This window comes from Polyodon spathula, chromosome 23 (genome assembly GCF_017654505.1).
Source record: "Polyodon spathula isolate WHYD16114869_AA chromosome 23, ASM1765450v1, whole genome shotgun sequence".
Taxonomy (NCBI): domain Eukaryota; kingdom Metazoa; phylum Chordata; class Actinopteri; order Acipenseriformes; family Polyodontidae; genus Polyodon; species Polyodon spathula.
In genome coordinates, this window is record NC_054556.1 from 2,944,141 (window position 1) to 2,957,130 (window position 12,990).

The window sequence follows — 12,990 nt, forward strand, 5'->3', positions numbered from 1 at the left end:
CATACCAAACTCAGTAAGTGTGCAGTTTTCCCCCAATCAGTCCATTAGTGTTGTTTTACTATTATCATTTTTTGCTGTTACAGTATTGTTATTGAATTGATATGTTTTATGTAGTCAGTGACAAGTAAAAAAATTAATAAACTTGGAAGAAATGTAAGTTGGAACCTGAATAGTACACAGGAAACCACCTTGCTGTGTTCTTCCCTGTGTATTAAAATGAATAGGATAACATTCCTATGTTGTGTTTCATTGAAAAACCCTTGTGATGCTGACATGTGCTGTGACTAACTGTGGTACAGTACAGTGTATATGGCAAGCTGTGCATTATTAGCTACATCCTGCCAGATGGCTTTCTGTAAGGCTTCTAGTTAAACATTTTCAAGTCGTATGTATTTATTGGTCTCCCAACACATTTAGCTCTAAAAACCAAGTTAAAAATGAGAATTTAACAATTGCCATGTTCTCTGTTAAAGTAGCGAATAGTCAGGAACTCAAAATGCGAGCCTGCAAAACATGTGCTTTTCTGACAAATAAACCACACAATTGTGACCAAGTGTAAGCTGCTTCTCTGCGGCTCATAGTTTTTTGGCTCTGACATTTAACAGTGGTTTATTTTCCTACATGTATTATATTATTATTATTATTATTATTATTATTATTATTATTATTATTATTATTATTATTATTATTAATCTTTCAGCCTCTGCCTTCATATTGAAGGAGCAGTACTAAAAAATCATCGGCGTGTCTTGTTTCTTTCAACAGGCAAGAGGCACTGCTAGCGGCCATCAGTGAAAAAGACGCAAACATTGCCTTACTGGAGCTGTCTTCGTCCAAGAAGAAGAAGACTCAGGAAGAGGTGATGGCACTGAAGCGGGAGAAGGACAGGCTGGTTCACCAGCTGAAACAGCAGGTGAGGTGCTGCTCCTGCACTTGCTAATGTGCTCGTTAAAAGTGCTTTGCATTTTCCTATCTATGAAGTTTGGATCACCGGGAAATATTTGTCTGCCAAGAGACCATGAGCATAATTGAACCACAGCTTAAAAATGCAGATGGCCAGCGCTGTTGAATGGTGTCTTTTCTTTTCCAGTGAAAAAGGCTAATTGGTAGGAATGTCCGGCTCTAGAGGAGATTGTGTTCTATTAGCATCCCAGCGTATTGACTAGTGCTGCTGTCTGCCAAGTGCAAGGGACTGGTTGTGATCTGCATCATTTCACCGGATGGCCATACTCTCTCAGAACAAATGTAGAACATTTCTTGCCTGATTTTTGTCAAATTTTAGAAATATGTTTGTTTTTTTAAGGTCTGGCTTGCTTAGAAAAGAATGTTGGTTGTATTTATAGTTAAAAATGTGCCTGGTACGCTCGAGGTTTTTTTTAGTTTAAGGTATCAATTACATGTTCTGTATCTAATCTTTCTGATGTATGCTTATAGTGATGATATTAACAGGTGACTGTTGTGTTAATCTTGTACCCTGGACAGTGTTAGGCACTAGGACCTTGACACTGCCTTGTGTGAACCTGTGTCTTTCTGCTATCATACTGTATCAACTGGCAGATGTTTAAAGCAGGTAACACACAGCACTGTCGTTCTTTTTCACATGCTGCCACTTGAGTGGCTAAACAATTGAAATAATACAGTAATTTACAGTTTAGAAAATAATTACTAAATAATTACTTCTAAAATATCACTTTTATGAATTAAGAAAAAAAAAAAACACCAATTTACAAATAATAAAATAATTCTATTGAAGTGGTCTTACATATGTATTCTGAGTTTTGTAAAATTAACAAATGTGTTTCTCTTTTGGTGCTAATGGCACGCTGGACTAAAAGGCTTTGTGAATTGCCCACAATTAGTGCACTGTACGATAGAGGTGATTCCTAAGGGCACGGCACTGTACGATAGAGGTGATTCCAGGGGGGCATGGCAGAGCTATTGGAAATAGACATATCTGGAGGTAGAGAGGTTCAATGACTGGTGAGCAGCTGGTGCTGAGTGCATGTCTTTGATATTGCATGACATCCCTACAGAACAGAGAAACACCTGCCTCAGACACAGAAGATGACTGTAAACCCCATTTTTAAAATACAAGATCCTTTTAGCTAATTTCACTGTTTAATCACTGCCTGTCTATTTAATCACAAACTGAAATGGCTGCTAATTGAGCTGAGCTGTAAATCTTAGCAGCCCTTAATCGCAATCTGAAATGGTAACTAAGTGGTATTGTTTGTCCTTCATAGCTAAGATTTATGGCTTTTAATCTTGGCCGCAGATAAAAAAAAAAAAAAAAAAAAAAAAGCGTTTACAGTAATTACTATTCTTACTGCTGCAAGATGCCAGCTGTAAAAAGATAACTGGTATCTTTATTCGATGTTAGGGATCACTGCTGTTTGCAGTGTGTTGGTTTGTATGTATGTATGTGTGTATTCAAGCCTGTATTAGTTTTCTTTCTGATTGAACACATGTGCTGCGTGTGGGCCAGAGACACTTATTTAAGCTATATATTACTAACAGTGGCATATTAAACATAAAGCTGAAATGTAAAATGATATGAAGACAGTATGCGATTCAATACCATTATTATTGGTAATATATTAACAATGTTCTGCTTTTTTTGTCATTTTTTAATTTTTTTTTTTTTTTATTTCGCTGGCCAAACCTGGTTCAAATTATTCTTGTATTTTTTAGAAAGGACATTTATTAATGTACACTTGCAGAATCTTCAGTCATATATATATATATATTATATATATATATATATATATATATATATATATATATATATATAAATGTTTTCAAATTAAGAGCGACACGAAGCCGCAATGTGAATTAATGAGGCATTCTTTTGACCTTGTGTAGGCGTTGGTATTCTGAAAGTGTTAAGAAACATGGAAAGGGCGAAGGGCTTCAAGGGTGTTCACTTCTTTTTCTCATTTGAGTCGCGTTAATGAAACATTTTAGCAATAACCAACTCCAGATGACTGATCAAAGCATAGCTCCCTTTACACCACCTTGCTAAAATATTTTTGGAAGGACTGTTTCAATATTGCAGTTTTACAACTACATATTGCCTTTAAGCCACCTGAGCCATTACCAGTCAATCAAGGGTTTTTCAGTTCAATTAACTTGATCCCATCAAAATCCATTGTGAACTTCAGGCGGATATGAATTGCTTACAATTTGTTGGCTTTTCTCAAACAAGGCTTTGGTTATAAATGTCTTCTAAGTGGTTAGAGTTACAGATGTATGCGCTGTGCCTTTGACGCTATGAAATGACTACCGGTACATAAACAAACAAAAAAAAAAAAAACACCCACCGCTCTAGCAAAAACACAGGCAAGCCTCCTTACTCCTGTAAGAGGGCTATTGTAAGCACCAGTTGTATTATATTGATTGCTCAAAGATGCAAGTACAATACTCTAACTAATGCACAGACTCTGGCCCTATTATAGCACAGGCTGTGTTTTGATAAAGCAATGTAAATCGCTTTCGACATAGGCTCTTTATAATTAGAGTCGTGGTCACATTGTTGGGTCGGCCCGCACCCTAATCCGGTAAGGAAGAGAAGAGCATGAGGATGTGCATTACTGTACCAGCGTTCATACATACATCCATACTGTAAGTGAAGCATCGTTTTCGCAACAAAATGTCAATGTTTTGTATCGTGTTTGAAACCTAAAAGAACAAGCTAAGGTGTCTGTTTTTGAACAGCATGTTTTTTTTCTTAACGCAATAAAATAATTACAATGCAATTACATATTCATTCAAACAATATAGGAAAGAGGCTAATTTCTGAATTGCAATAATAGCATATGACGAAGAAGCAACGTAAAGCTCAGCACAGAGTCTGAGTGTTATATAGAATACTATGCTGCTAGAGGTGCTATATCCTATATATCTTGTAAGCGTAGACTGGTGTTTGTAGTCTAATTAGTGTGACTCTGCTGTATTGGGAAGCGAAACAAGCTGTGTAACCACAGAGAATTTGTGCTTTTTGAAACTTGATCACTAAAGAGTCAGTAGCCTCTGGGTCTGCAGGAAGTTCCCCTGCTGATCTCCAGGCCTGGGCCGTGTGCTTGGAAAGTATCTGCAGATTGAAAAGAAAAAGCGACTTCAACTCACTAGACACAGGTCTGAGTACTGATTGGGTAACAGCGCTGAACCTCTCCATGAAGCTGGATTGAAACACTTTCCTGTTCATGTACGTGAAACTGTTGTAAAGTTGTACGACTGATCCAACTTTATCTTAATAACAAGAACATACTTTGAAAGAACATTCTTTTAAAGATTTGTGATCAGGGCTCATTGATTGGTAGGACCAGTGTTTACCAAAATTTGCCGAAATTGCAGCAGCTTTCTCTGAAAGGAACCTACATTTCCGAAATCACTTACAGTATCTGTTTTGATTTTAATATTGGTGCCTGTATTCCCTTTTAAAATAAGAACTGTGACTTTCCAGCACTGTGCAGAGGCCGTGTTTCAAAGACAAGTTCCCAGGTCAAGTGCATTTTATTGAAAGTATTTAGCAGATGTCGTTGATTGATGTTGGCTGCGCTTGTCAATATCAGTATTCTGATCTACTCTTGTCAACGTCCTCAGGGGTCTACTTTTGTTTTGGTCAACAGTGGGGTTGGAGGCATGACAAGAATGAGGGTTATTACAACAGTGATTCATATGTCTCAGTGACTTTTGGTCACTAGAAACAAAGGCTATGGCTACAAGAGAAGAAAAAAAAAAAAGATTTGCTGTAACACTTACACTTATCTTTTTATCACATATCCAGATATTTCTATTTGCATTTTTTTAAGTGATTGATCATAGTACAAACTGCCTTTTTGGGTATTTTTCAGATTGTGTGAAAACAGCGCATTCCCATTAGAGAAAGCCTTAAATTCCAAAAATGGCAAATCTGACACAGAGATACAAGCCATGACTAAAAAGGAAAAGGTATCCTCTTCTATGAAAGTTTAAAAGCATTTCAGTTTTCTGAAGCTGCATTTATGCAGTTCTGCCCTATTGCATTTTGCACGGAAAGGAAGATTTTAGAATTAGAATATGCTATGTATTTAACAAGCGGTTGCCTAAGTGATGGCCATCACTTCCATGTTTACCAATTCCATGTTGTTGGCGGTTTTCATCCTTTACCATTTCAGGCAGGTTACTGGAAGAGAGAAGAAAAAAGGAAAACCTCAAAATGCTCTTCTGCATAAAAGGAATTCTTTGGGAAGCCATACACTTAAAATGTTGATCACATTGATAGCTAGCTACATTGATGTAAAAAATGCAACAACAACCCAAAAGCAGAATTAAGTTCTGCTAATATTCTCAGTTTTTCAGTCTGAGAGTTGCAAGTTACAGTACTGATTAAATAAAGTGCTATGTGCCTCATAAATATAGAGGCTTTTATATATCAAAAAAAAAATAATTAAAAAGTTACCTGCAAGTTAATGTGTTTATATGTTATTTACAACTATTTCCTCAAAACCTTAAACAAATTACGTTTTGCATATTCATTTAGGGGGCATATTTTGTCTCTAAATGTTTTTGCATTGTTATTGTGCCATGGTGTATATACACTATACAGAATCTCAGTGTTTCTGTCTTTGCATAAATATGCTTTGACGTTGCAGCTGTAGTACTGTATTGCCTTTTGCATTCTGTAACAAAAGCAAGTAAACATGCCTTTCATAGAAACTGTGTCTACTTCAGCATCACCATGGTAAGCTGGCCCCTGAACAAGCCTGCCCTCTAGCTGTCACCCTGGGGTCATTATAATTACTGCTGGTAGCTCAGTTGGGTGCACATACTGCAGCCCTATGAAGTCAGGCTGAGTAATACACCAATAGCTGCAGAAACACAGTGAAAGTTTAGCAGCTGTAGGAACAGGAGAAAGTTTAAAGGTGAGACCAAGCTTTTCTCCTCTAGCGCGGAGATAATACAGCCCAGCACTGTGCAGCTCTGTTGAGTTTCGCCTCCCTATATAGCAGAGCAATTATAAGTTAGATAAATTGGAGAGGGTGGGAGTACTTTTTAAGACGTCTGGTCAACATGTGGAGGTTTTTCTTCTCCGTTTCATGGTGCTCAGATGATCAGAGGGAGCCTACCTCAGCAGTACCAGTTGCTTTGTATACACAACGCTGAGTGCTGGCCTTCAAAAGGAAGAACTGTTAGAAGTGGTTTATTTATATTTCACGACCAAATTGGAAGTATGACATCATCCATTTGCAGTTCTTATCCTGTGACACAGCTAATCCCCAACACCTCGTTAAAAGAGACACTTTCAGTATTCCATAGATCATCTTGCTTAGTTTTGGCATTCCTTTATGGAATAAGCTAAAAGATACAGTAGGAAATTCAAGGCGATCAAACTATAAGACAATGCACCAATACAATATATAAAACGTGGGTGGTTTGCAGAATGAACTTTAAGGTCCTAGTTAATAAGTATGCATTGCAATTATTGACCTATTACATAAGATGTTTAGTTAGACTTCAGTGCCATATCTTTGTGATTGACTGACTCTGTGGTTGTTGTGTGTTTCTTGGTTTTCAGATACTCTTCATTTGTTTTTGTATGAATGTACAGGAAGTTGAATGAAAGTGCAATGTCTTATTCTTGTCAATGGACTGCATATGTTTTACTGTCTGAGCTCCAAGTTAGGATTGTATCTGCTTATCTGTCAATATGTGATTTGTGGTTAAATAAAGAAACATGCTCTTATCAGACAGTAAATATATTGTTGTACCCTGGTTTCCCATTCAAACTCCATTGCATTGCATAACAGCTCACACATGCTTATTCCGGGAGGCCCATCAGTGTATGGATGATTGGTTACTCAATGATATTGATTCTCAACACAAGGATTTTGTTAATTATAATGTTTCCTGCTCTCAGACAGTGGCAGAACACATCCCGAGCGTGTGGCCCGGTGCCAGTTTGTTCAACTAACCTCTGCGTAAACCAGTGCCAATCGCTCCCCTTTTTATTTCTGTTTGTTCTCTGCTTGGCTCTCTCTCTTTCTGGGATAAAGTGCCTCGCCCTTTTCTATTCTTCTGTTGTGTGCAAAAGAATTGCAGAATGAGAATGTGGCTTTCTTGCAATTCTTTGGCAGTTCCGATGTGGTTTTGATTGTTTTAATCATCAGCGGAGTAACTAGTTGGGATACCGACTTCAGAGAGAGAGAGAGAGTGGGCTCAGTACTGTACCATTTTTATGTTTGCTTGTCATGTTGGTTTATGGAACAGTGCATTTAATAAGTACATGTTCTTACAGATATGTTTGTTACAGATATTCATCTCGGAGGGGGTTTATTGCAAGTTGAAGTAATGCATTTTGTCTTTTTAACTATTTGTTTTAGCTTTACAACATCCTCTAATTACATGTTTTTTATTTTGAGTTGGAAAGAAGAAAAAAATACATCAATTATTGTTTGGTGAAGTTTATTATCATGTTAACAGGTTTAAGGCAGTTTGTGTTGGATGGACCAGACAGATCTCAAAAAGAATCATCAATGCAGCTTATTGTTCAGCGCTTTTGATTAGCACATTATACTGCCGCTTGCTCAGGCTGCCAGCAATATGTACTGTACAGTGTGCTCTCTGTGCTTATCAATATCCTGAGGCTGTTCATGTGCGGTAGCCTTGTGGTCTCGCACAAGATAAAAGAACCACAATCCTTTCAGGAAAGAGCCACATACACCTATAGTGTGAAGGTTCAGACCCCTGATAAAGACCATATTTACAGTTCTCATCCCATGACAACACTAATCCCCAGCACCTCATTAAAGGAGACACTTGTTCCACTAGTGCATTAAAAAGTCATGTTTTAATAAAGTACAGCTGTGGGTTGAAAACCTTCAACCACAGAACCACAAAAGATTTCTCACTTATTCAACCTACATACAGAGCACAAAAACAAAACAAGCTGAGGAAATTAATAGCGTGAGTGTGGACCTTGGTATTCAGACCTGTTGGGTCTAGCCTATTGTACGGGAGTAGATTAATTGTACAGGCTGGCTTCTCTAAAAAAAAAAAAATATATATATATATAAATATATATATATATATATATATATATATATATATATTATATATATATTTATGTGAAATAAAAGTACACGTTTTAACCGTTGTGCATCTATTGGCAAATAAAGATAAGGGTTATATGGCGCTATATATATATATATATATATATATATATATATATATATATATATATATATATATATATATATATATATATATACCACCATCCTCTGCAGGGGTAACTGCCATATCTGAATGGTGTGGTGCAAGAGCTTCAGGAATGTCCCTGTGTAAACTAGCATGCTGGGGTCTGTTGGTGCTCCCCTGATGTGATGACAGCTGAAGGGACTGCCTCGCAGCTCAGTGGCCTTGTGCCCGGGCGCATTTGGCACGCCTGTCTTTGGCCACGGAGCTGCAGCTAATTAAAAGGAGAAAGTGGCAAACACTTAACAGTTGAAATAATGCCCTGGCCGCTTTACACCCTAAACTAATTTTGATATACTATGTTGCTCTGCTTGGTACAAGTCACCCCAGATTTATGAATTATTAAAAGTATGTCGCATCTGATCTCTTTTAGATTTATACCAAAAAGAATAACAACTAGGTAGAATGCCCTCATCAGTGTTATTATATAGATATTGGCAGAAATGTTTGCCTACTTGACTGACCCATTAAGGTTAGCAATGGTTTTATCAGCATTATTTTTTTTATTTTTTTTAATGTACAGTAACTGCTGGTGTGCAATGGAATTAGCTGACAGGAAGGTTAAGTAGTGCATGCAGGAATATAGACAGATATATACAGATACATACTGAACAGTGCATGTTATTTTAACTACTTGATATAAAAGGCCAACAATTGCTGTGGATATTTGACTTTTAAAAGTATGTAAACATACTAAAACCACTTTCAGTGTTTGGCAACCAAAGCAGTTTTTATGTACTGTACATTTTAGGTATAATTAATCATAATTTCTTATCTTATTTGTTGACTATAATATATAAAAAATATGTATGCAAGATTTTTGGAGCGGCCTGTAAAAAACAGGATTTTATGAGTGATTTATTGGGGAGGTAGCCACAAGTGTTTTTAGTGTCATGGCAACCTGTGCTGCAATCTGAATTTTGGAAGGAGAAGTTTGTGGCTGTAGGTACTGCAGGAAGTTATCCAGTCTTAATAAGCATACTCAACAAGCGTACAGACTACCAGCACCCAATTGCAGTGGTGGTCCAATAGTGGAGACACACAAGCACGCCTAATGTCCATTGACTGTGTGATTACTGAACCTCGTTAGGTGGGTTATTCATATCAATTAAAGGCTTATTTATGCCGTGCAAAATAAAGTTTGTTGCAGCTTAGCTCAGTGAGGTGCCAAAATACAGCCTGTTTTATGATGATCTGGGATGTACACTAAATGTGTGTCTCTTATTTGTTCACAGACACAAAACCGGATGAAGCTGATGGCTGATAGCTATGATGGTGACCATCACCATCACCACCAACCACAGCAGCACCCACAGCACCCACAGCACCACCCGCCGCAACATCAGCACCCACAACAGCACCACCCTCACCCACACCCGCACCCACAGCACCACCCTCAACACCGCTCTCCAGCCAGACCCCCGCACGCCAACCACAGGCCCTCTCCTGATCAGGTCAGCCTCTCTCTCTCTTCTATACCATCTATAGAGTATCAGAAACCAGCACGCTTTCATCTCCTAGGTTTTCCTTTTCATTACCTCTTCAACCCTTTTCAGCTCTGAATTATATTACATTTTGTCAAGCTTCTTTACTGAGTATACATGAAAACAGGACAACATTTTTTTTTTTTGGTAAATGGAGTCTTTAAAGACCCGTCAGTACTTTAAGAACTCTAAGCAGCACTATGATATGGTGGGAACTGGGAATTAAAGGGTTAAAGTCATTTTGGTTTATTTATTTATTTATTTATTTTTTATGTACCAGGGATATGTTTTGTATGCTAATGTTCAGAAAATGAAGAAAGGTAACTTGCTTTATCACGCAACAGGCTGCAAAATCTGCGTGAGAAAAGTTTACCGGCAAAAGTGCATTTGCTTTTCTGTTCATTAAAAAGAAAACCAAACAGAGAAACTTGCTGCCAATTTGACACTTTCCCAGTTTGAATACTTACAGTATATTACGATAAAGAAAGGTGAACATTTAGGGGAGAAAACAGTAGAAGATATATTGACTTCATTCCTGGAAGCTGATGAACTGTGAATAATCCTTGAAACAGAATATACCACGATTTATATTTAAATTCCTAATGAAGTGGGCAAAGGCATGCGTGGTAAATATTCACAGAAAACATGTATTTAAAAGCCTGGTTTTGTCTCATTAAGAAAGCAATGAGCTTCGAGGCACAAGACACCAGACGGCCTTGAACTCTGCTTTTTATATTAAGCTCCATGTGTCTCGTATCATGTTGTTGCCTGCAGGACGAAGAATAAGAATTGATTTTCAAATGACACTAATTTTTTATTATTAGCTGGTTGATTCAGTTAATCTTCCAGCAGTTCAAAAACATAATCCTCAATTGTTGGGTGTTGTGCTTCGTCGAGCCTGAAATGCAGCCATCAGGACACAGCCTCCTCCACAATGAACTTTATGGTTTAGTTGTAATTTTAAAGAGGATGTTTTCTCGCACATTGTTTGCATGGCTGTTTTTGTTGTGTCCACCCCTCCCCTCTCCCTCTCCCACCCCACTTCAAAATGCACTCACCTGAGGCTTATAGCCTAACAGAACACCTTGCAAGTGTTTACAAGAAATGCATTACTTACATTTGCTGTATCCCATGTTGTCCATATGTAACAACAGAGGTTGGGCCCATTACACTCCCTCACACATTATTCTCCCTTTAATCTCAGCGATTGGCTGTCTTCGGGTCACAGCACCTATGTAACAGGGCAGAGGCTGACCGTAGACTGGCGACCCCACGCAACGCATGCAAGCGTCTTAACCACAATGCAAAAGAGACAGGCTCATCTGCATTTTTGGTTTTAGAGCTTTCAATATAATCTTATCTCACCGACTGGGGTCAGGACAGAATCCGTAACGGCAGTGTATCACACATACTGCGGCATGTATTTTTGTCATAATGTTTTGATATTTTTATTCACACATCATTGGTCATTAATCACCTAAGGAATACGTTTCTTAACTTCTTTGGAAGCATTCATCAGAAGATAACATTATTTTTCTAGGCATCATAGCATGTCCTGATTATACTGCAACACTGCTTGTCGCTTTCTGCATCCACAATACCCCATTCATTTCAATCAGAGCACCAGCATTGTTGTAGGAGGGAATGTGATCTGGATGAATTCCATTTCTCTTGGGGAAGTTGAGAAATGTTTTTTCCAACTGATTTAGGACCTATGATCTGTGAATAAAAATATCAAAGCAATCAGAGTATGTTGAAGAATGTATATCACTGCAATGCAGCAAAGGTAACATATTTGGTGTTTTCTAACAGTTTAATTCAGATTTGAACAGAGAGAAACTTCAAGCTTCACTGAGTAGGAGGATTATGGACTTTATAGTGAAGTTTAAATTTGGATGGATGCATTGGTTTTATATACAACTATAATATATCAAATATATATCAAGCTGCAAAGCATGAATACCGTTGCCATGTTTTTTTTTTTTTTTTTTTTTTTTTTTTTTTTTTATGTATTAGAATTATGTTATTGGTGTATTTATTTATTTTTTTAAATGATTTCTTGTTTTGCAATGAAGCAAGCCTGCACACATTAATTATTTTTAAGACACATTCCTGGACTGTACAATAAAGTTAGCAGAATAAAACTCTTTCACAGCTTCCAAGGCTGTAGTATAATCCCAGTCCACCGGTTGTGGCTTGTGCATAGATTCTTTTGTTATGAGTCACTTTTCCCACTCTCTGTATGGCTGTATCCTATAGAATTGTGCAGACTGTACCTTGATGCACTTTGATTGGCGTGTGGTTTTATTATAACACACACTGAGGGATAACTGCAGTCCAATATTACACTTAGCAGTGGGCGGTTTCGTTGACCTTGTGCACAGATGTTGGTCTTTTTTGAAACCGCATCGGATATTGGCTAGATTGTAAATGCATAATAGTCAACTGTTGTAAAAGAAAAGGAAAATTCATTCCCTGACTAAATGTACTGGCGGAAAGAATATGACTAATATTGCACACATGGAAAAGGCCTTAAGTAATTTGCAAGAGGATTTGATTTAAATCAGGGAATCACTGAATCGTCCCAGAGAAATCTTAGAGGATTTGGGTACCAATTGTCTACATGTTCCAGATAGATTTTAAGTTCATTGTAATGTACAGTGGGACCTGTTAAAAAAAAAAAAGAAAGTCAAAAGATGAAATTTTTCAATCTGGATCATGTAACTTCCTTCTCACACAGCAGTCATCCCACAATGCTGTCTCAAATGCAGCAGCTATTAAAAAAAAAAATTCAGTCCAGTCTATAATAGGAAGTAAAAGAAATAAAAAGTGAAAAGTTGAATAAATGCATGGGTTAACACCTGCTGATCAGATATATGGATATTTTAAGACGTTAGACCAAAATGAATTTCCATTGGAATATACAGCTTTGCTTTCAGTGCGTCAGGGAGCTTTTTAATGACCCAAACATGTTGCACATGTTTCTGAAATCCAAACTGAGCAGACTGTTACCAACTGCAGTGAGAGGAGGGTATCTGCGTACATCAGCAGGGTAAGATTGCGTCCCTGTGGAAACTGCTGAAAAACAGAACAAAGGTAAAAGGAACAAAGGGAATTAAAGTTGCAAATCTGTATGTAGTTACAAGAAAAGAGTGATTTAAACGGTGTGTCACCGGCTAGTACTACAAAGAAGACTATAAATTTCTCCAAAGCAAATCTGATTTCACAGCCCACTGCCCATAGGAAGCTTGGGGTTTCTGCGCTGTATTTTAGT

General features: G+C 37.5%; 1 protein-coding gene across 10 annotated transcripts in view; it reads left to right on the plus strand.

The window, feature by feature from the left end:
- Window positions 1–12,990, plus strand: part of LOC121298410 (ERC protein 2-like) — a 252,786-nt gene that overhangs the window by 173,296 nt on the left and 66,500 nt on the right. For all 10 annotated transcript variants that reach the window (XM_041225526.1, XM_041225533.1, XM_041225530.1 and 7 more), the window contains 2 exons: window positions 766–913; window positions 9,468–9,686. In XM_041225526.1, coding sequence (XP_041081460.1) covers window positions 766–913; window positions 9,468–9,686 — 367 coding nt within the window. The remainder of the gene's footprint in view (window positions 1–765; window positions 914–9,467; window positions 9,687–12,990) is intronic.